This window comes from Podarcis pityusensis (genome assembly GCF_964106645.2).
Source record: "Podarcis pityusensis genome assembly, chromosome: 1".
Classification (NCBI taxonomy): domain Eukaryota; kingdom Metazoa; phylum Chordata; class Lepidosauria; order Squamata; family Lacertidae; genus Podarcis; species Podarcis pityusensis.
Genome location: NC_138028.1, coordinates 50,016,890 through 50,039,610, shown reverse-complemented (window position 1 = coordinate 50,039,610; position 22,721 = coordinate 50,016,890). Strand labels below are relative to the sequence as shown.

Sequence of the window (22,721 nt, the reverse complement as noted above, 5' to 3'; positions counted from 1 at the left end):
TGAAGCAAAGTCATTTCTGTTCTTATGTAGAGGGGAGGTCTTTATAACTGCTTTCCTTGTCATCTTTTTGTGTTTTTTTTACAGTGTAGTTCTGTTTTCTGCGAGGAAAAACAAAAAGAGAAAACTGAATGAGAAGAAAGCAGTTTTCAAAGCCTACCCCCTGGGAATGGATTCTGGAGTAATTACAGGAAGCTATCTGTAATCCTGCCAACCTAGCAGTTCGAAAGCACATCAAAGTGCAAGTAGATAAATAGGTACCGCTTTGGCGGGAAGATAAATGGTCTTCTGTGTGCTGCTCTGGTTCGCCAGAAGCGGCCTAGTCATGCTGGGCACATGACCCAGAAGCTGTACACCGGCTCCCTTGGCCAATAAAGCAAGATGAGTGCTGCAACCCCAGAGTCGGTCACGATTGGACCTAATGGTCAGGGGTCCCTTTACCTTTACCTTTATCTGTAAGAAATTCTCTGTAGGAGAAGCAATTGCAAGGTTAGACCTGCAAACAGGAGATATTAAATTAAAGGCACAGAAGCCCTGAGATGTATATTTCCCTGCCCACACTGCACAGGCTGGTGCTGCAATTGTATTGTGTGGAAAAATAATTGACACACTTCACAGAAAATACAGGAAATGTTGGGTGGTGATGATTGTAAGGGAAGTTTTTAATGTTTGATGTTTTACTGTGTTTGATGTTTAATTTGTTGGAAGCTGCCTAGAGTGGCTGGGACAACCCAGTTAGATGGGCGGCATAAAAATAAATAAATGATGATGATCACAATATCTAGATTTCTCCATAGAAGGCAAGTGAACAAAGGCTGAAAAAAGGATGTTTGTGTGGGAGCAATAGACACTCCAAATAAGTTATTAAAAAGCAAAAATTTAAAAAGGAGATACAGTAACATAAAAGGCTAACAAAATGATAGGATATTGCAAACGCACACAAAGGGGAACGACAAAATATATCAATGTACTTCCCAGACTAACAAGATCCAGTCATCGTGGAACAGCAACTTTGAAGGACTGATGGATATTTGCAGAGGGGCAAAGAAGTTTTAGAAAAGAGAGTGGGGAAGCATACTTTTTCCCCTACCCCTGCTCTGAAACCTCTCCTGCCATGGTTTGGAACTGTTTTGAGACTGTTTTGGGTTTGGGACTCAGGTTTGTGTCTGTTAGTGTCAGCCCTGAATCTGAGTTTTTGATTTATTTCTATGTAGTGTGGAAGGGGAAGTCCTAGAGGGTGGGAAAAGTGCTCTTTCCTCTTTCTTCCCTCTTGAAACTCCCTGTATCATGTAGGAAGGGGAATTTAATCTCATGATGTGCATCCCCCAACCCAATTGTCAATCAATAAGAAACTATAAGCATTTAGAGGCTCAGGGAGGTAGAGGGGGCCCGCCTTGATCATTTTACTGCCCTTAGAAGCTGGGGGTGGTGGTAGCAGCCCAGGAGGGGGCATTCTCTGTCATAGCCTCTAAGGTGTAGAATTTGCTCCCCGCAGAAGTGTGTCTGGCATCCTCATTATGTAGTTTTCATCTGAAGAAAACACACCTTTTCACCCTGGCCTTAGACCAGGCATGTCCAAAGTCTGTTTTGGCAGCCTAAAAAAAGCTCAGCAACTTTGGTCGGCCCTCACGCATGTGCATTTCATCAATAATAATAATAATAATAATTTATTATTTATACCCCGCCCATCTGGCTGGGTTTCCCCAGCCACTCTGGGCGGCTTCCAAAAGAATATTAAAATACTATGTTACATCAAACATTAAAAGCTTCCCTAAACAGGGCTGCCTTCAGATGTCTTCTAAAAGTCTGGTAGTTGTTGTTCTCTTTGACATCTGGTGGGAGGGCGTTCCACAGGGAGGGCGCCACTACCGAGAAGGCCCTCTGCCTGGTTCCCTGTAACTTGGCTTCTCGCAGTGAGGGAACCGCCAGAAGGCCCTCGGTGCTGGACCTCAGTGTCCGGGTAGAACGATGGAGGTGGAGACGCTCCTTCAGGTATACTGGACCGAGGCCGTTTAGGGCTTTAAAGGTCAGCACCAACACTTTGAATTGTGCTCGGAAACGTACTGGGAGCCAATGTAGGTCTTTCAAGACCGGTGTTATATGGTCTCGGCGGCCGCTCCCAGTCACCAGTCTGGCTGCTGCATTCTGGATTAGTTGTAGTTTCCGGGTCACCTTCAAAGGTAGCCCCACGTAGAGCGCATTGCAGTAGTCCAAGCGGGAGATAACCAGAGCATGCACCACTCTGGCGAGGCAGTCCGCGGGCAGATAGGGTCTCAGCCTACGTACCAGATGGAGCTGGTACACAGCTGCCCTGGACACGGATTTAACCTGTGCCTCCATGGACAGCTGTGAGTCCAAAATGACTCCCAGGCTGCGCACCTGGTCCTTCAGGGGCACGGTTACCCCATTCAGGACCAGGGAATCCCCCACACCTGCCCGCCTCCTGTCCCCCAGAAACAGTACTTCTGTCTTGTCAGGATTCAATCTCAATCTGTTTGCCGCCATCCATCCTCCAACCGCCTCCAGACACTCACACAGGACTGTCACCGCCTTCACTGGTTCTGATTTGAAAGAAAGGTAGAGCTGGGTATCATCTGCATACTGATGAACACCCAGCCCAAACCCCCTGATGATCTCTCCCAGCGGCTGCATGTAGATGTTGAAAAGCATGGGGGAGAGGACAGAACCCTGAGGCACCCCACAAGTGAGAGCCCAGGGGTCTGAACACTCATCCCCCACCACCACTTTCTGAACACGGCCCAGGAGGAAGGAGCGGAACCACTGTATGACAGTGCCCCCAGCTCCCAGCCCCTCAAGACGGTCCAGAAGGATGTTATGGTCGATGGTATCAAACGCCGCTGAGAGATCCAGCAGAACTAGGAAACAGCTCTCACCTTTGTCCCTAGCCCGCCGGAGATCATCAACCAGTGCGACCAAGGCAGTTTCAGTCCCATGATGAGGCCTGAATCCCGATTGGAAGGGATCCAAATGGTCCGCTTCTTCCAGGCGTGCCTGGAGTTGTTCAGCAACCACTCGCTCAATCACCTTGCCCAAGAATGGAAGATTTGAGACTGGGCGATAGTTGGCCATCGTGGCCGCATCTAAAGATGGTTTTTTAAGAAGCGGTTTAATAACCGCCTCTTTCAGCGGGTCTGGGAAGGCTCCCTCACGGAGGGAAGCATTCACCACCCCACGAAGCCCATCGCCCAGCCCTTCCCGGCTAGCTTTTATAAGCCAGGATGGGCAAGGATCAAGGAGACAGGTGGTTGGTTTCACTCGTCCAAGCAGCCTGTCCACATCCTCGGAGGTAACAGATCTGGCCCTCTTTGAAAAAAGTTTGGGCACCCCTGCCTTAGACCATCTGACAAAGTTTTTTTTTTAAAAAAAAACCCACAACTGGTAATCATGATGAGAAGGACAGAGAATGGAGCGACAACCCAGCTCCTTCACCTAGCATGATTCACAGGGAAGAAGACACAGGCAGAACAAAAAGGCTGGAATGGATCTGCATCTTCTGCTGTCCCTGGAAGTAGCCAGAGATAGACACAGGCAGCAGCTGTACATTCTTTCCATCCTTTTTGTTCTGCCTTTGTCTACGTCTGTCTGATGGCCCTGTCTCCATCTGAGCTTTGCTTGCCACTGTTTGTGGGTGAGGGGCTGCTTTTATAGCATGAAACAGGGGGGAGGAGCCATCCCACCCTCATCCCTCCAGATATGCCCTGCCTCTGATCTCCTGTTTTGGCTTCTTGACGCCGTTTATTGTGGTTGCTCTGTTAGCTTTTTGCCTCTTTACCTCTTTCTTGTCCTTATTTGTTTGCATTGTTGTCTACCCTACCCTGACCATCCTTCATTCGTGGTTTTGTACACTGAACAAGAATTGGCTTTGTCAGTTAGTTACAATGATGTGATAGAGGAATTTAAATCCACAACACCTAGCGAATGATGTCTCATGCTCTAGAACATCCATGCCAACACAACCTTACAAGGGGCCGCTCGGGACTTTCTGGAAAGCAAGGCCTCCATGAGGCTGTCCCAGAATAAGTTTGGCCTGACTCATTGCCGTGGACATGCCTCAGATCTGGTGTTTACCTCTGTGGACGTGGGTGATCTGACACTAAGTTCCAGCATAACAAAGAAGTGCCATGGTCAGATCGCTTCCTGGTGCAACTAGACTTTTCCATGACCTTTCCCCTCTGCAGGGAGGTGGGACTGATCCACATGGTCCGCCCCCACACAATAAAAGGGACAACTAGAGGTGTTCCAAGTTGCTTGACTGCAGTCCCTTTCACCCCAGCCAGCATGCTCAAGCACTGGCATTGACATGACTTTCCTAGACTTTGTCTACAAGATGCTTCTAAGAACCTGTTCAATATAGAAAGATCAGCTGGACTTCCTAAGTATGCAGCAGTTGTGAAGAAGCCATTCTGCACATGGAGAAAGCAGCTCATGCCTTGAAACTATAAGCTTCCAACTGACCTGTGTCTGGTATTTTTCAGAAGAGCCCTCTGGGGTATCATAAAAGTGGATCTCATTAGCACTCTCTGTGTAATTTCAGTGTGATGTACCAGTCTAAGACTTTAAAATGATATATGGCCTTAGAACCAAAACAGAAACTTAATTTACAGCCTTCCAGTCCAAAGTAACTATGTAACTCTAGGAGAAAGGGGTTATTTAAAGGCCCTGAGCATTTTTCTGCAGTTTTGAAGTGGAATTTTTATTCACAGCTCTGTGGCTCAGTCAGACTGCAGTGACAGGCACTAAAGTGGGCATGTACAAATCATGACCAAACAAGAGGAATAGAGGCAATCAGTCCATGCACAGCACCCAACAGGGAGCTCAAGAAACCACCTGGGCATGCTGCCTGACTAAGACTGTGTAAGCAGGAAGGTTGCTTAACACCTGGTGGACCACAGTACATTGCAGTATTTGGCTTGGTGAGTCACATGTTTTTGCAGGTGTGGGTCAGCAGCACGCACTCCTTTTGTGCAAGAAGAGGCGCCTTCAGCCTAAGAATGTGACAGTAAACCCCTGCAAATAAATGCTAAGAACGTGCTACTCACCACTGAAGTTAGATAGCAGATGCAATGGCAACCAAATAGGTACAACTGAAGAGGTTAGGTGATAAAAAGTCTGCCCTGAAAACCCTCCTGCAAGTCACCACTTAGGTTTTTTCCATTCAACATTTGTGTTTATAATGCCAAGAAAAGAAAAGCCTATGTGCGTTTCAAAGAACTGTAAGTCAGAAAGGGATCTGAAAGTTGCCTGCTGTTTCCTCTCTCTGGTCTTGTGGCCATTCTTTGTGGACTATGGGCTCATCCAGATGGAGGCTTCTCACGCCTTCACTAGGAGCTCAGGAAATGCGCTGGGGAAAAGTCTGTTTTCTCATTGGGCAACCTTGTAACAAACTGAGGAAACAAACCCCGAAGGCAGCACAAGGCCTTGCTGACAGGACCATATCTGTGCCAGCTGGTGGACAGGCAGGAACCAGCAGGAGTTCACACACCCTGAACATCTAGACTCCTGGAAAATGATACCTCTGAAACCATTGGTGGGTGGGCAGCCTTTGGGTGCCACTTTTATGTATATTACACTGCATTCGAAACTTCCTGTACCTTATGGAGGGTTTGGCTCCAGTTACCAGGCTGGAGAAGAGTTGGCAACACTCCACAAGAGGAGCACACTGGAGTGCAACCTGAGCTCTGTGGCATTCTCACAATATATAGGAAGCTGGCCTACACCAAATTGGACCATTGGTTCTTCTCCTCTTAACTGGAGGCAGCTATCCCAGTCTTCAGGCAACAATCTTTCCCAGAACTACCTGGAGTTGGCAGGGGTGGAACCCGGGACTTCCTGCATACAAATCACAATCAGAGCCACTCAGCTATGGCTCTTCCCCCCAAAGTGCCACAACATTTCCTATGCCTACACATAGGGATAGAATATAGTCCCGCCATAAGTTCCAAGAGGTATGTTTGACTACTGTTAGAAAACAGGATTCTTGACTAAATGGACCTTTGGTCTGATTCAGCAGGGTTTTTGCATACATAGAAGCATGTGAGCTTCCATCCCAATGCAAGTGCAGTTTTGGAAGATCGGTTTTCATCTGAATATCAAGAGGGCAGGAAAAAATTAAACACTCCCTCCACATATGCTGCAGTCTCAAACATTTATCTGCCGGGCTCCTGCCAGTGGCTTTTTGCATTTAAAAAAATATGCATATTAAACACAAATATGTATTTATGGTGTATTTGGTCCTTGCAGATCAACAGCCATCTCCTACCATAAACTAAATATCAGTTCTTATTCAGATCACAAGAAAGTATATATCTAGAAGGCATCCTATTGTGATAATAGTTTTTTAAAGTCCATGCGATTTTACTTTCTCTAATGCAAAAAAAGAAAGAAAGTAATGCTTGATGTGGTTTTTTGCTTTGAACTGTTGCACCAACTGTGCTTCCTGCATTCTACCCCCCCTCCCCAATTCTTTGCTTATATTTCTAGTCTTGGTGGGGTCTGCTTGTATTTCCCCCATAAAGTACATTGCAGTGACAAACAGTAAAGTAAATCATATGACCCTGTTGTCGTTAAGAAGCAGAGTTAAGGTGAAACGCTTAACCATCTTGTAGGTTTCTTTCTTTCATCGTAAGCCTTATTAACAGCACGAGCAACCATTCTGGCAAGAAAATGAACTGGAATGCAAGTGACTGTGTAAAAAGTTCATATTGGAACCCCATGACAGTGCGAGCTGGGAGGTTACTCAGTGAGAACATCCTAGCTGTTGCTGAAGGAGCCTTTTAAGTTCATATACCAGATTACAGAGCTAGAAGAATACAAGACTGTAGACACAGTCGCCATGATGGATGGCTTTAAAAGATTGTTGGACACATTTATGGAGGAAAAGGCTCTCAATGGCTGCTAATCATGATGAGTACATTCTGCAGCAGCATGTGAGGAAGACAGTAAACGTCTGGTTGACTATTGCAAGAACTGAATGCTGGACTAGATAGGCCTTTGGTCTGATCCAGAAGGTCTCTTCCTAGGCTCCTATTTTCTTATGTACAAATGGAGTTATTATTTTGATGTCAGTCCTGTTTTCAGGAGCTCCGAGCCCCTCCCCACAGAATTAGCTCTACTGCATGCTGCATAAATCTCCTAGATTCACATCAGTGCATAAATCATTATAGTACAGATTCACTTTATTTTTGGCATTAGTTGTTCTACCACTATTCTAAGTTGGTAGTCCTTAAACTATCAGGCAGGAATCCCATATTATGTTGTGCACGGGCAAAACTAGGCTTTATTTTACCCGGGTCAGATACCCAATTTGGTACACATACCCATGCAGATTTGCTTACACAGGCTGGGAGCCTCAAGGGTGCTCCTCTGGAGACTTCACCCGGGGCAAAAAAACCCCAGCTAGCTCCCAATAGCTACAACAATAACTTGTGACTGTATGTTTTTAAAGAGTATCTGTCTGCAGGTCAGTTGTTATGCATTGAGAGAAATTGTAATATAGAAGATTTTTTTAGGGCACAATCTGAATGTTAATCAAGATCATAACTATGGGAGACAGTGAGTGGCAACAATATATGACTTATGCAACATCTGATACAGCTGGGGAGAAAATTGATTCTGTTCACATCTAAAGGTGAACCTACCATTTTAAAAAATAATAATAATATGCAAACCAAAACACAACTACCATTCAAAATTCACACGTCTTCAGATTTTGTAATGAGGTTCTCCAGGAAACGAATCTGAACTAATAAGTGTATATACCAGGATAAAGTGTGCATAAAATGCATATATTAGTGAAAGAAGAATACAAGATGCATTATATTAGGGGGAAATTGCTTGCACAAATTTGTATATTGCAGTCAAAACTGCATACAAAATTAGGTTTATTGGGAGAAATTTGCACTCAGATTTGCTGATGAATTTTCATGAAGAATTTAAAATTACACATTATTGCAGAAATGTTGAGAATTGAATCAAAAACTGAAAAATGAGAAACCTGGAGAGCTGAAATTGAGAGATTTGTCCATCTCCAGATACAGCCAATTCAAATTCCTCCATAAATGCACCACATTGCTATTTTAAATTATGATATGAATTTTCTCTGGCAGATGATTCAGAAATACCCAAGATGACTCCCCGTGATGCACAGCTGAGGCTGGTTTAACGGACAGACCTAACCTCATTTCCTTGGAAAGAATTACAAAATAACTGTATGGTTTTTAGAAAGGATTAGAAGATCATATTAAATGTTCCTTCTCGGAGCATATCAACCTCCCTGGCTTCTGGATATTATTTATTTATTATGCACATCTCTCATCATTCGCCCTGGATTTCTTTCTTCCCTGCTAAGTCTTACATTTTGTGCCTGTGATATTGACTGCATGAGCAGCACTTCCAAACATCTTCTCAGGGAAAGGTAGGATTCAGTGCTGAAGCACGTAGCCAAAAACATTAATTAGATTTCATTTGCATGATAGGTACAAAATCATCTTCCCAAGAAGTTGCCAAAGGGCAACATGCAACCAACCATTAACCTCTGCAATAAAAACAATACATAAAATAAAAATAAAGGAAAATAAAAAATTAACTGAAGCAAAATTAAAAAAAAATATAAGTAACATTTAAATAGCAGCAGAACAAGGGGAGCAACTTCTGCTTGGTGTTTTTTAAAAAGCCCCAGTGAACAAATAAGTTATTAACTAAACAGTGAAAGGCAAATGAGAAGGCAGATGAGGAGAAGCCTGGGGAGCTTTGCTGGCAGTACTGTTTTTTAACACTGAGCCACTACTCTGGTTTGTGACCTAGCCACAGTCTGGCCAAGGCATTTTGGTGCCTGACAGGGGAAAGCCAAATGTCACATACAATGGTGTTAAAATATAGTACTACATAAACTTAAATAATTAGGAGGATGTACCAGCGCAGCGGGTGGCGCTGTGGTCTAAACCACTGAGCCTAGGGCTTGTTGATCAAAAGGTCGGCGGTTCAAATCCCTGCAATGGGGTGAGCTCCCGTTGTTCAGTCCCAGATCCTGCCTACCTAGCAGTTCGAAAGCACGTCAAAGTGCAGGTAGATAAGTAGGTACCACTCCAGCGGGAAGGTAAACGGCATTTCCGTGCGCTGCTCTGGTTTCACCAGAGGCGGCTTAGTCATGCTGGCCACATGACCCAGAAAAACTGTCTGCGGACAAACGTCCGCTCCCTCGGCCAGTAAAGCAAGATGAGTGCCGCAACCCCAGAGTCGTTCGTGACTGGACTTAACTGTCAGGGGTCCTTTACCTTTACCAGCCCATCATCTCCAAGGTAGGGCTGGGCAAGACTCCTTCCCGAAGTCCTGGAGGTGCTACCAGTCAGTGTAGCCACTAGTGAGCTAGGTGGACCAGTGGACTAACTCAGTACAAGGTGGCTTCCTATGTTCCTATTGACTAGTCACTGCTATTTAATGGTACCTCAAAATGTGTGGCTTGTGGCCAGTCACCTTACTTACTTAGCCTGGCCCTAATCATTGACAGGTGGGGTGGCAAAGGACCCAAGTAAGGTCTAATGACAAATAGATGGGCTGTCCTGGGGAAATGAAGATATTCATGTCCTAATAAAAGTGGGAGCATAGGGAATATCCCTGGAAAAGGCAGGAACCCACCCCAGAAGACTCCTGTCAACTATATTATCTACGCTACTTCAACAAGGGTATCTGTTCTGTCAGCCATGTCAGCCACCTGGCAGTGGAATACGCAGAACCACTCTTGCCCTCATATACCATGGGGTTGCTTTACACTAGGGCTGTAGGATTAACCTTGCATTTCTATGGCAGAAAGCTTGGAGCTTGTCATTTTATTGGGGCTGCAACAATTTGGAAAGGCAGGGTTTGCACCTGTGTGTTATTGGCGACTAGGGTGGCCAGGGGAAAAAGAGGACAGAGGTCCTGCACTTTTAATAGTTGTGTAAAAGATGGGATTTCAGCAGGTATAGCCTGTCATTCAATTGTTAAAGGTGCAAGAGTCAAATCCATACTCCCCCCCCCCACAAAATGTCCTTTTCTGTAGCACTTTATGTCAAAAAAGATACCCTAGGGATGTGGAGAACAATTTATGGGCCTTCCCTTGCCCTCGTTCTCTTATGCATCCCTTTTTTAAAGACTGAAATGGTTATAAAAAGAAAAAGACTTTTGTTCCCTCAACTAGCACCAAAACCGGAGTTTTATTGCAAAATCAGAAACAAGCTCTATAGCTTGCTTTTTCAGATGCTTTGTTTTATTTGTTGGTTACATTTGTTTCCCAACTTTTAGCCAAAGTGGCACTACATGGAAATTGGTTGTCCATGTCCCATTTCCAGTGACAAATCTGTGAATAGGTTTCAACAAATATTTAGGGTTCTAAAAATGTATCTGCCCAGGAGGAGTTATGCAAACTGAAAATTCTCTCATAACATTTCTACACGTATGTGCACATAGAGCCACTTAAACACCCCTATGACAACAACAACAACAAAAAATACATTTAAAGAAGTGCACAGAAACATGCTTAATCTTTAGAGGGAGCTAAAAAATTGTAATGGCACATCATAAAACCTGTATTGGCAGCCATACAGCTCTCTCAGTCCAAGTGTATTCATTTTTACTCAGAATAAGTTACAGTGACTTCAGTGGAACTTACTTTCCAGCAGGGTTAAACCTACCAAAGATCAAAGTTGGGCAGCTACCTTTTGGATATCATGAAAGGATAGCAATTTTTAAGATTTCAGACATGTTCATTTTTATGGCCAGGCAAAGGTGCTTGTGGAATTCTCTGCCTCAGATGAAAAATAAATTGGCCACCCATAGCATGGAAAAAGTGGGTCAAGAAGCTTTTTCTCCCTTTCTCACAACACTAGAAGTCATAGACATCCAATGATGCTGAATGTAGGACGATTCACGACAGATAAAATAAAGCTCTTCTTCACATAGCATGCAATTACTATGGAACTTGCTCCCCCAGAAGACAGTAATGGCCACCATTTTGGATGGCTTAAAAAAAGGATTATAAAAATTCATGCAGTACAGTGGTACCTCGGGTTACAAACACCTCGTGTTACAAACACTTCGGGTTACAGACTCCACTAACCCAGAAATAGTACCTCAGGTTAAGAACTTTACCTCAGGATGAGAACAGAAATCACGCGGCGGCGGCACGGCGGCAGTGGGAGGCCCCATTAGCTAAAGTGGTACCTCAGGGTAAGAATGGTTTCAGGTTAAGAACGGACCTCCGGAATGAATTAAGTTCGTAACCAGAGGTACCACTGTATAAGGGGATCAATGCCTATGCTTGACCTCTACTGTCAGAGGCATTATGTCTCTGAAGACCAGTTGCTGGGAATTGCAGGTGAGCCGAGTGCTGCTTCCACTGTGAGAATATGATGCTGGACTGGATGGGCCATTGGCCTGATCCAGCAGGTTTGTTTTATGTTCTTAACTTTCTGTATTATTAACTTTTTTGACTTGGGGGAGAGTGTAATTTGCTGTCCTGCCTCTAGTGGTGATATGCTTTGAGCTGGCCCTGCTTTCTGGTAAGTGTCCATAGGGCTGCCACTTTGGTAACACTTAACTGGAAAGAGTTATATCATATACCCCCATGACTGCTTCTGGTTACATCCTGTTAAACAGGATATTGCCTTATCCTACGTGGACACAAACACACACAGAAGTATTTGCAACCCCAACCTAGGGTAAATACACGCAAGGCTACAAGATGCTGGGGATTATGAATTATAGATAACTTCTCATCAGAATATACCTCCAATCATCTTTAAATCAGGAAAATCCCAATATGCAATTGTCATTCCATGGGAAGGTGTCACAATTGGCACTCGTGACTATCCACAATTTGGCATTTTAAAACTGAGTAAGCATTATTTAATTTTTCAGCATTCTGTAACTTTTTCTTTTTAGCAAGGAATGGCTTAAACCTTTAAAACTTATTATTTATCAAATTTCTATCAAACCCTTCCAAAGGAGGAGTCCATTTGCCCATGAGATCTCTACGTTGACTAGAATGTACATTTTATTTTCAAAAGTCATGCTACGTATTTTGTGTACCATTCATAAGCGGCACATGCCGCATTACAAAGCAGTTACTGCACCCTGATAACACTGAATAGCATAGAGCCTACTCCCAAATAAGTGTACATACAATTGCAATCCCAGCATCCTTTGTGAAAATACTCAAAGGCCACTTCCAAACTACCACTATTTTGTGGGTATGATTAAATCAGGTGCTGCACAAATATGGTGCATGCAGCGCTTTTTAAAAAACCCAAACCAAAAACAAACATGAACTTTTGTGATGAGAAAAGTGATAGGAAAATGCACCGAAAAGAGTGGAATAATTGCAGTGCACAAGCAAGTCTTAATGAATGCTCCATGAACAGCAAAGTTAAATAAAATAAGTTTACAAACAACTACAGTGGTGCGGTATAACTTCAATGCTAAATTTGTCCAAACAAATCAGGGTGAATGCTCGATAAAAAAAGTTGCCTGGAAGAGGCTGAAGACTGAAGACCAAGTAGGCAAGTAAACCAGCAACACAGAGTATTAGGTATATGTTTTGTTGGCTCTCGGTATTCATGGAGTATTCCCATCCTGGCAAATAGTGCAATGAGATATATTAACTTGTAGAATCTTCTGCAATAAAAGTAATTTACAGTGCAAACCTACACATGGTTATTCAGAAGTTAAGCCCACTTATTTTAGTGAGGCTTCCTTCTAAGTGTGCAAAAATTGTAGCCTGAGATAATGCAAAGTAGTTCATATTGACTTTTTAAGGGGTGGTTTTGCAAATGCATTTAACTATATGCCAAATGTTTTAGTATTCTACATAGTCTAACTACTTTACCGTGGTGGTGGTGATGGTGATGATGATGAAGATACATCCAAAATTATTTAGTATTCTACTTACTTTCACTGCATCCTAAAGTGCAACTGAAAACGTGCCTGCCCTACTCAACCACACAGCCATATGTCAGGTGATAAGAAAAAAATCAAATTTGCTTATCTTGTTTTTCCTAATATGTACTCCTACACAGTGAAGCAAGATTCATTGGCACCTTTGAAATTAAATATGCCTTTGTTTAAATTCTACAAACCTAAATGTTTTTACAAGGAAGTCCCACTTGATCAAGAAAGACGTATTTCTGAGAAAACATGTTTAGCAATGGGTCGTATTTCAGTGGACTTCTGGCCTGCCAGTTTTCCAAGCACGGATGAAATCTACTCCAAATATATAAGACAGCATTTGTGTGCTTAGAAAACTATAAATGCAAACCAAATTAATTATTAATTTGATACTAATTAACATAAATAAAAATAAAAACGACCAAGAATATTGGAACAAGCATATAGTAAAATATTAATAAATGCTTCAGTCTGCAGGAGGGGAAAGAGAGAGAATCGTTTTTATCCCCTGAACATTCCATCTGATCAACCTAAGCAGGAAAGTCTTGCCCCTTTGTCTCATTTAAGATGGAGGAGTTGGGAAAACCAGATGAGCTCAAGAGATTTTGCTTCTGTTTAATGTAACAGCTAAGAGTTCTAAACAAAGATGTGAAATTCCTCTGAAATATCCGGATACTGACAAGAAAATACAGTCCCTAAAAAGAGAGGACAATCCTAAAATGCATAGAACATAACTCACTTTCCTTTGTATTTTGTTTTCTCCTTTGTCGCCTAAACCATACAGTATGAACACCAAAACCTATATTTAGCTATAGATTACAATATACCTACAGTATCACACAAAACCAAACAGTCAACCACAAAGCCAAGTCTCCCCCCCCCCCGATGCCTGCTGGCTTATTATACTCATAAAATAATACTGTATGGGGTCATATCAGTGAAAGGCAGAAGAGATAAAAGAAGCAGAGGGGAAGTGCTAACTTCCCACCCATTCATTAAATAACAAATCACTAATTTTATACACCCACGAGCCAGCAGAAAACTTTCTAGTATTATAAATAACAAAAGAACGGCATTTTTTCAACAACAAATCATACATATTTTGTTTTGCAGTCTGTTGGCAAAGCCAAAGACACAAAACTGGAATTAATGCCATATACTCACAGGGGAAATGAGGGAAAATCCTTCCATCTTGCAAGTTTGCAACATTCAGTCAACTTCTTTGTGAACTAATTTTCTAATTTCAATTATCCAGCTTTGTGAAAAGACATCAAACAAAATAAAAATAAATAAAATTTAAAACATCGATCCTGTTTTTAAAATTAAAACAGAACTCCTTGAAGGCCCTTTGCAGTGATTGACCTCAGGACAGGAAGGACCCTAATTAGTTTTCATACTTTCCCTCAAAAGGTCTGGAGGTGAGTTCTTCCCTTCGACGTATCTGAAGTTCCTGATTTCACTACATATCTGTAGGCTGGAGATAGCCCTTGAGCTGTTGTAGCCCAGTGTGACATCAGAACAAAACCCGGCCTTTCAACCAGTTTGCATAAATTACATTTAAGGAGTTGTGGTGTTGTTAACAGGAAGTCTGTCGCCAGCCTGATCGGGTACTTGCTTCATAACCAACAGCAAACATTATTGCCCAGTCCAGGCAAGAACTAGCAACTTGGTACAGATAGATAACATTTCTAGATGAAAACCATGATGAGTTTATGTTGTGATATTTGCACTTCTCTCCAGAATAACCAAGTTAGGCAGGCTGTCATTTGTGACAACTGTCTATAGGACGCATTCAGGAACATGAACCCATTTTTTGTGATTCTGTTCTGCCAGGGTGATAAAAGACAGAAAATGTGATCTAAAATTGTGCAAGAATTTAGAAAGAAACTTGGTGAATGGGTAATTAACATTTATCATACTGTGTATTAAGACCTGGAAAGAGGCCTTGGGTCTGCGAGGCCCTGTTATGAACTATTTGAATAATATTATTGAATATTTATTGATTAAATTTATATGGCCATCCACCAATAAATATTCCTCGGGGAGCTAACAAACAATGGTGAGGGAAACTTGCATAATCGTAATGGACAGCCATGAAGAGTGAGACCTTATCTATTTACACTGCGAGTATATATTGAATTATGCCACCTCAACTGTCATGGTTTCCCTCCCCACACTTCAGCTTGGGATACTGAAATCTGTTAAAAATCGTAATTCTCCTCAGTGCTTTTTTATTATTATTAAAAAAAAATGTTTAGGGGTACTCTCATTTTGACTCAAGAAAATCACAATTTTATATTTCAAATCAGGAAAAATAAATACAGTAAATGGACAAAATTACAAAGATTCACAAAATGTTTAGGGGTATGCGTACTCCTGCGACCGCCCCCAGAAATAAGCACTGGTTCTCCTTCACAGAACTACAATTCCCAGGCTCCCATAATTCCATGGGAAGTGTTAAACCAATAATGTCATGCCTTTACATATGCAAACTTTTGAGGAGACCTTGAGATCTTTTGTGTTCCTTCCTCAGATAATGCATTAAATATTTTTCGGGGGGGGGGCACATTTCTCCTATATGCCTTTATCTCCTTCCTGCACTGAAAATTATCCCTTTTAGGATTCCAACTTCAACATACAAAACCTGTTAGTAACCATGAGTGAGTGAGAGAAACTGACTCCTAGTGTTTCTGGCTGAGATTCTTCAGTATATTCCAGTATGTTCATCAAATTCCTACTCTCTGTATCTTGAATAATGCTGCTAAGTGGAAAAACAAATCTTCCAGGAGAAGCAGCAATTTCGCATCTGAAAAGAGATTGCAGTCTTGCTACAGAAGCGACCAGCTGAATACATAAGCAGAACCTGATCAGAGACAGAGCAATGATGTGCACTAAAGAAAAGATGTAATTGGCTATCAAATGAAGCGTTTCTCCTGGTACATTTCACACCACACAATAGTTCCTTCTGATTACAAATCAGTTGAGACCAATACAGATAAACCTTTCCTCGGTCCACCTCAATGGTTGCAGTCAGCAGTGATCAGTGGGGTGGCACAGGTAGGGCGGCTTTGCGTGTCTGGCTTCGTAATGGCAATCATTGCTGCCGCTTACCCAAAAGGAGGGTGGTGAGGCACAGGGAGCTCTTCCTGGTGCAGGGGCAATGGCAGAGCCAGTCTATCACTCCTGCCACTGCGCCACACTGAGCCCCCTGTGCCTTGCCCCTACTGCTCTTGGTAAGCAGCATCGACACTCAGTGTTGGGAATACAAGTGCCCTGCTTGTGCCAACCCACGAATCACTGCTTGTTACAGTGCATGCTGGTGTATCTAAAGAAGTATCAGGTACCTCCATCGTTCTGCCCGGACACTGAGGTCCAGCGCCGAGGGCCTTCTGGTGGTTCCCTCGCTGCGAGAAGCCAAGTTACAGGGAACCAGGCAGAGGGCTTTCTCGGTAGTGGCGCCCACCCTGTGGAACGCCCTCCCACCAGATGTCAAAGAGAAAAACAACTACCAAACTTTTAGAAGACATCTAAAGGCAGCCCTGTTTAGGGAAGCTTTTACTGTTTAATAGGTTATTGTATTTTAGTGTTTTGTTGGAAGCTGCCCAGAGTGGCTGGGAAAACCCAGCCAGATGGGCGGGGTATAAATAATAAATTATTATTATTATTAGGTAGAGGGATCAGGTGTTGCCCTGAGAAATTTTTAGTGCTAGCAGTTATGCACATTCATTCCTTCTGAATGAAAAAAATTAACATGGAAACGATTCAAAACGTATGCCATGAGTGATGAATGAGTCCGCATGAGGGTTTTTTGTCGCCCATTTATGCACACAAATAGCTTACTCAGCAGTGGGGATTTTCTCCAGTGGTAGCAGCTGATATCATTGGCTGCTTCCTTGCAGCCACCATGTTCTTTTTCTAGAATGTCCACGATGTGGTGCTGCACATGCAGGCTGGGGCTACTGGAAGTTGTCGTCCAAAACTTCCAGTGGGAACCAAGATGGAGAAAGGATGTTCTAGGGCATTCTAAAGGGTAACTGGTTGCTGCCATTTTTTTTGGAGACACCTGCCCTACCAATTCTCCCCCACACATCGAATGCCCTGGAATCATGCAACAGTGGGGGAATTTGAGGAAAATAAAATGGTGGCCACCAGACGTTGGCTGAAGCAAAACGAAACAGCAAAACGAAAGCAAAACCACTACATACTAGCAAGCCTGTGCTGGGTTGGGCCATAAATAGGGGTGACGGGGAATTTTGATTCAGTTTGGTTTTAAAGGCAAGCATCTCTAATCTGCACTTTCCAAAACAATACAAGAACCAAAACACAAATATCCTTTGAAATTCACACTCCTCTGAATTTTGTAGTGCAGTCCTTCAGTCAAGTAATGTGTACAAAAGTGCATACACTGGGGTAAAGCAACCGTAAACATGTATATGTTAGCAAAAATAACATCATTTATGGGAAATTGTTTTGCTGGTGTATTTGTATTATGGGAAATTGCATACAAAAATGTGTACATTAGTAGAAATTCACACTCAAATGCTGATGAATTTTGACGATGACTTCTTTTTAAAAATGCAAACTAATGTGGAAATGTAAAGAACTGAACTAAGATTGGGAAACTGAGAGTCACAGATTTGCCCATCCCAAGCAAGAATTGATTAAGATGTACAGTATAAACATTTATTGTTTCTATATATTTAATGCATTTTTAAAATAGAAAAGATGGAACTATGTCAAAAGTCTCAGCTTCCAGGGATATGCAGGGAGGTATTAGGGAAGGAACTAGGAAAGCTTAGACAGGAAGTATAAGAGATGCTACCTTACTGTAGCTTCCTGGGGACATTGGTACATTAATATATTTGTTATTACACTTCTTCCTGCAGGGAGTTCACACATTGCTGTTATAGAGTGCTGTGCAACATGGGATTGTGTCAGTGTGAGAGCCACCTACTGAACAGTTCCTGTGGGGCAGCATTAGTGATGAGCCCCCCCCCCCCCAGTACTTTACCTCTTTCCATTCTGTGCTTTTTAGATTTTCTGTTTTCATTATAACTTCTGTCGAGGTAACTCTAGTAAGTGTGGAACTCTGAACCAATCTGCATATCTCTAATGGCGAGGTCTCAACGCCCTCAGTAAACTATAGTTTTCAGGATTCTGTCAGAAACACCATGCTAGTTAAGCTGGAATAAAACCAATATATGTTTGTGATGCAGATGTGTTTCATGTGAAAGTGGTCTAAGCTTTGACACCTGTGTTGTTAGATTTGGTGTGGAGGAACATCATATTCCTTCAACATCACTATACTGAATAGTTATGATCCGATGCTGCACATCAGAAGCAAATACCACTGCAGAAATGAAGAGCAGTTCTTCTACCCCCTCCCAATAGCTGCCAGCCACATCAGACTGAGGTGGTTTCCCCACAAATCCTGCACACAATGTAAGGTGCTTTCTTTTTCCTCCCAACCAAACCACATCAATAATCACCGATCTGATTTTTATTTCAGTTACTTTCTTAACAATCAGATTTTGCCTCTTTCATGCCTTCTCTGTGCTAGAATAGAAGTATTCTCTGCACAGTGCAGAATTCTCAGTCATTATTATTACGATTATTACTGTTATTACTATTACCTGGCCTTCAACAGCAGGCCCTAGGGTGGGTTACAACAATTTAAAACACAGTATTAAGACAGTTAAAACAAGTCACGGGACAAAGGAATAGGAATGATGAGATTTTCCGTATATCTCATCCTTTTCACAGATATTGATCTTCATTCAAATCTTGCTTACATGTCTCTCAACTGAAAGGTAATGTGTACATTTCAAGACAGTTAAGGTGCAGAGGACCAAAGCATCCTGAAGGTCACTTTTCACTGACATGATTTGCATAGATATATTTCCACACAAAAAATTACATTTACTCTCATTGGATGTGTGCCTGCCTGCATGCATGGAAGTGATCTTGGATATGAGATTATATATTTTATATATATATATTCAGAATTAAGTTCCATTCAGCTCCATTAGACTTATTCTCAGCTAAGTATGTGGGTAGGACTGCGGCGGTGCATGCCTACTCAGAAGTTAGTCACCTTCAGTTCATAGAGTCATTTAACTGGAAGGGACATCAAAGGTAATCTACTCCATAGAATCATAGAGTTGGAAGGGGCATTTAACCATCTACCAATGCAGAAAATCTACTTCTGCAGCATCTCTTATAGGTAGCCACCCAGACACTGCTTTAAAAATCTCCAATAAAGCCTACCACCTTTCAAGATAATATGCTCCACTATGCCAAACAGCTTGCATCATCAGGAAGTTCTTCCTGACACTTAGTCTAAACCAATTTTCTTGTAATTTGAACCCATTGCTTTGCAAAGAAAAGAGATCTGCTCCATCATATGGAGCCCTTCAGCCATTTGAAAATGGCTATGATATTGGCTCTTAATAATCTCCTCTCCCAGTTAAACATACTCAGTTCCTTCAACTTTTCCTCATAGAAGTTGATCTTTGAGCCACACACCTTCCTCAAGACATGTTCCAGCTTATCAGAAGCCTTCTTAACTGATGGGATTTCCTCGCATGTGAGTGTGTTTAGCATTTCAGCCTAAATCTCCCAGGGTCTATGGATAGATCATGGTATCTCTTCCCCCTTATACTATGCTTCTTGCAGAGCTACTGTAGCATAAAGGTTAAGAAACTGACATGTGATCCATGAAGTCCGCTGTTCAAATATACAGCAATCTCTGCCACAAATTCAGTAGGTGATCTTAGGTAAGCTGTTATCTCTTAGTCACATTTTCCACCACAACTGCAGTATGCAGATAATAATACTTCATGGCTGTTATAAGGATTGTTGACATAATGAATGTGAAGTCATATATGAAACTCCTCCTCACTCACGTGCAAATTTGAGATTCTGAAGAATTGTCGGCCCTTGCATGTCAGCTTTCACCAGCTGGGTGCTCTCCAACTCTCATCAGCCTCAGCCGACATAGGCATGGTGACTGAGTCTGATGAGAGTTGTAGTCCAAAACATCTAGCACACACCAGATTGGCAAAAGCTTCTCTATGCCAAATATAGGAATTGCTGTTGTAGGCCAATAAACAGACCAGGATTTAAAGAAAACCTACTTTTTGAATGAGGGTTTTAAGTCTCTTATGACTGAGGGAGGAGAGGGATACTGGAGTTTTGAAGGAAAGAGATTGGAAAAGAGGAAAACACTGGGTGAGATTCAACTAGTGAGTTCTATACAAAAGGGCTTCCCTATTGCTCTCCAGAGTTCCCTGGGAAGAGTGATCCATTGTTAAACCACTCTGTGAATTATAATTCTGTGAGGGGAATGGGAGTCTCCTAACAACTCTCAGCAACCTTAACTAACTTCAACTCCCATAATTCTTTGGGGGAAGCCATTGCAGTTAAAGTGGTATAATGGTGCTTTAAATGTATCATGCAGATGTGGCTTAACTGTCATGGCTTCTCTCAAAGAATTATGGGAGATGTCATTTGTGGATGGTGATGGGAATTCTCTGTTAAATGTCCATAGACCACCAACCCTTTCACAGAACTATAGTCCCTAGAATTCCCTCTCCCAGGAAGTGGGAAATGACTGTTAAATCACTTTAAGTCTATATTGTAGATATGTCCTTTCCCCCTGCCCTCCCTGCCCCCCCCAAAACCTTTACTTGCTATTTTGCTAGTTTCTGGATGTGGAGAACACTGGCTCACCAAACCCACAGGAAACATCTGTGAAATACACGTCATTCTACTTTTTACAGTTGGTGCTTGCTTGGCTGGAAGCTTTGTGTGTGTGTTGATCTTCTGTATGCTGGCATTATTGAGTTATAGAAATTTAGTAATTTACTTTCAGGAAGAAATACAGGGCTCACTTCAGTAAACATTTGCAATGTTGGCTACTACTATGAATTTTGTATTATGTATTTTGATGTCTTTCTGTATTAGAGGATTGTGTGGTAGGTCATTTATGCCTCCTGCTGATGTTTTATTGCAGCTTTATGTTGTCTTTAGGTTTGTTTACTTTTTAAAAATCTTGCTGCAGACAGCCTTGAGTGACAAGGAAGGTATATTTGAATTTTTTTTAATGGTTCATCATAAAGTGTTGTGTTTTTTTTTTAAAGTCAGTGCAACTTCTGTAAAGCACCTAGAACTTTGTATGTTCTTGAATAAAACTCAAGACTGGTGTGCAGAGGTAATTCATTACAGTGGGGCCAACTCCAGGACTTTGGGGTGGCAGTCCAGAGCCCTAGTAAGAAGAGTGAATAGGAAGGCCCAAAAGGCAGCAAGTTTGGCTTATTGCGTACCCAGTCACAGCACCCTCTACCCCAGGAGCCAGGCCACTCCGGCCTGCTTAAATACACCAGGAGCAGACCTGAGTGAAGACTATGGAAGCAAGGTCTGTTCCCTGGCCCTGCCCCCAGGCTGCTGCAGATTGGTTCAAAATTGAAATCTGGGTTTGGCGGGAACCAGGATGCACTATGGCGGCCAGGGGGAAGGGGCCAACAGGCGCAAGAAAATGGTGTGGCTCTGGGGTGTATGTGTGAAGGAGGCGCTGTGCTGAGTCGCAACTGCTACTCACCCATGAACTGGGTAAGCAGCCATTACCACATTCTGAAGTAGGTTAACTAGTAGTGCACATTTCTACCTAAAGAGGAGGGGGATAAGACTGTCCCAATTTTTATTCAAGGGCATACAAAGTTCTGGGTGCTGTGCAGAAGTTGCACTGACTTTTAAAATTCTGTACTTAAATTCTTCTCCAAGAAACTTAAAATTCATGTATAAATTGTGAAAATGAAGCCTATTTGCTTAACGAACATAGATTATGCTGTTTTTGCCAGTCAAGTGGAGAGGAGTAAGGAGTTGTATGAAACATGCTCCTTGATTGCTCTTCTCTTTACTTCCCTTTCCATCCTGTTCAAATTATGTTGCTCTGCTACCTTCCTGACCTGCTGTTTGAGTTGCAAATATAAACAGGTACACTATTACTTTCTATCTTTCTGTGTTTCCTGCTGTCAGACACGCCCTCACTTTTACTTTTCATCTCTGCGCTGGTCCCCCTGCTTTAAATCCCTAATTCAAGGCCATTAAATATATGATCAGTAGCATGTTAGGTCATTTTAAATTATTGACTTTTTAAGTTTCTTGGTGAGAATAATTTAAGTACATTGCTACGGAATTTTGTGGTTTTTATAAAAAAAATAGTACAAAGGACCCACAACTTGAGCTGTGTTCACGGTGTTGTATCTATTGGTTCTACATTTCCTATGGTGTGAAAATTCAAACTACCCCAGAGAGGCCTGTTACTTTGCCTGCCCCTCATGCTCAGGGCCTTGGGTGACAACAAGTTGGGACATTAAGATGTTGCATGAAATCTGACAACAATCAAACAAAGAAAAGGGAAGTCGCGATATCTTTAGCGTGCTGGACTGGATTCGCTTGTGGCAATTCCCAGAATGAGTTAAATCCTTGTGGGGGTAAAAGTGAATCAGAATTTGCACAGCATATTCTGGAATTTCCCTAAATGATGTGTGTGGTCACTGAAAAAAGGGAAATGGTTTGTTTCATAGCAGGAGATGGTGGTAGGAGACGAGGAGGAGCCAACACTAAAACAAAACCAAGGCTGTATATTTATAATTCTTATGGCTTCTCTTGTACAAAGGCAGAATTCTTGTTAATCAGGTCATTAAGGAAGACCTTTTTTTAGTCACCTTCTTTGTTGCAGTATTCAGCAGTTAATACTAAAGAAATTACTATTCTCCATTTTG

At 42.3% G+C, this 22,721-nt stretch overlaps 1 protein-coding gene across 4 annotated transcripts in view; it reads right to left on the bottom strand.

The window, feature by feature from the left end:
• Positions 1–14,444, bottom strand: part of SPI1 (Spi-1 proto-oncogene) — a 29,502-nt gene extending 15,058 nt beyond the window's left edge. Inside the window, exons 1-2 of one of the 4 annotated variants that reach the window (XM_081021433.1) lie at positions 14,334–14,370; positions 14,101–14,191 (exon numbers count right to left, since the gene is read on the bottom strand). In XM_081021433.1, the coding sequence (XP_080877559.1) occupies positions 14,101–14,145 (45 nt within the window). In that variant the 5' untranslated portion in view covers positions 14,146–14,191; positions 14,334–14,370. Of the gene's footprint in view, positions 1–14,100 lie in introns of all 4 variants that reach the window. The other 3 variants (XM_081021434.1, XM_081021435.1, XM_081021432.1) reach the window with 3 other exon arrangements.
• Positions 14,445–22,721: the final 8,277 nt, after the last annotated feature.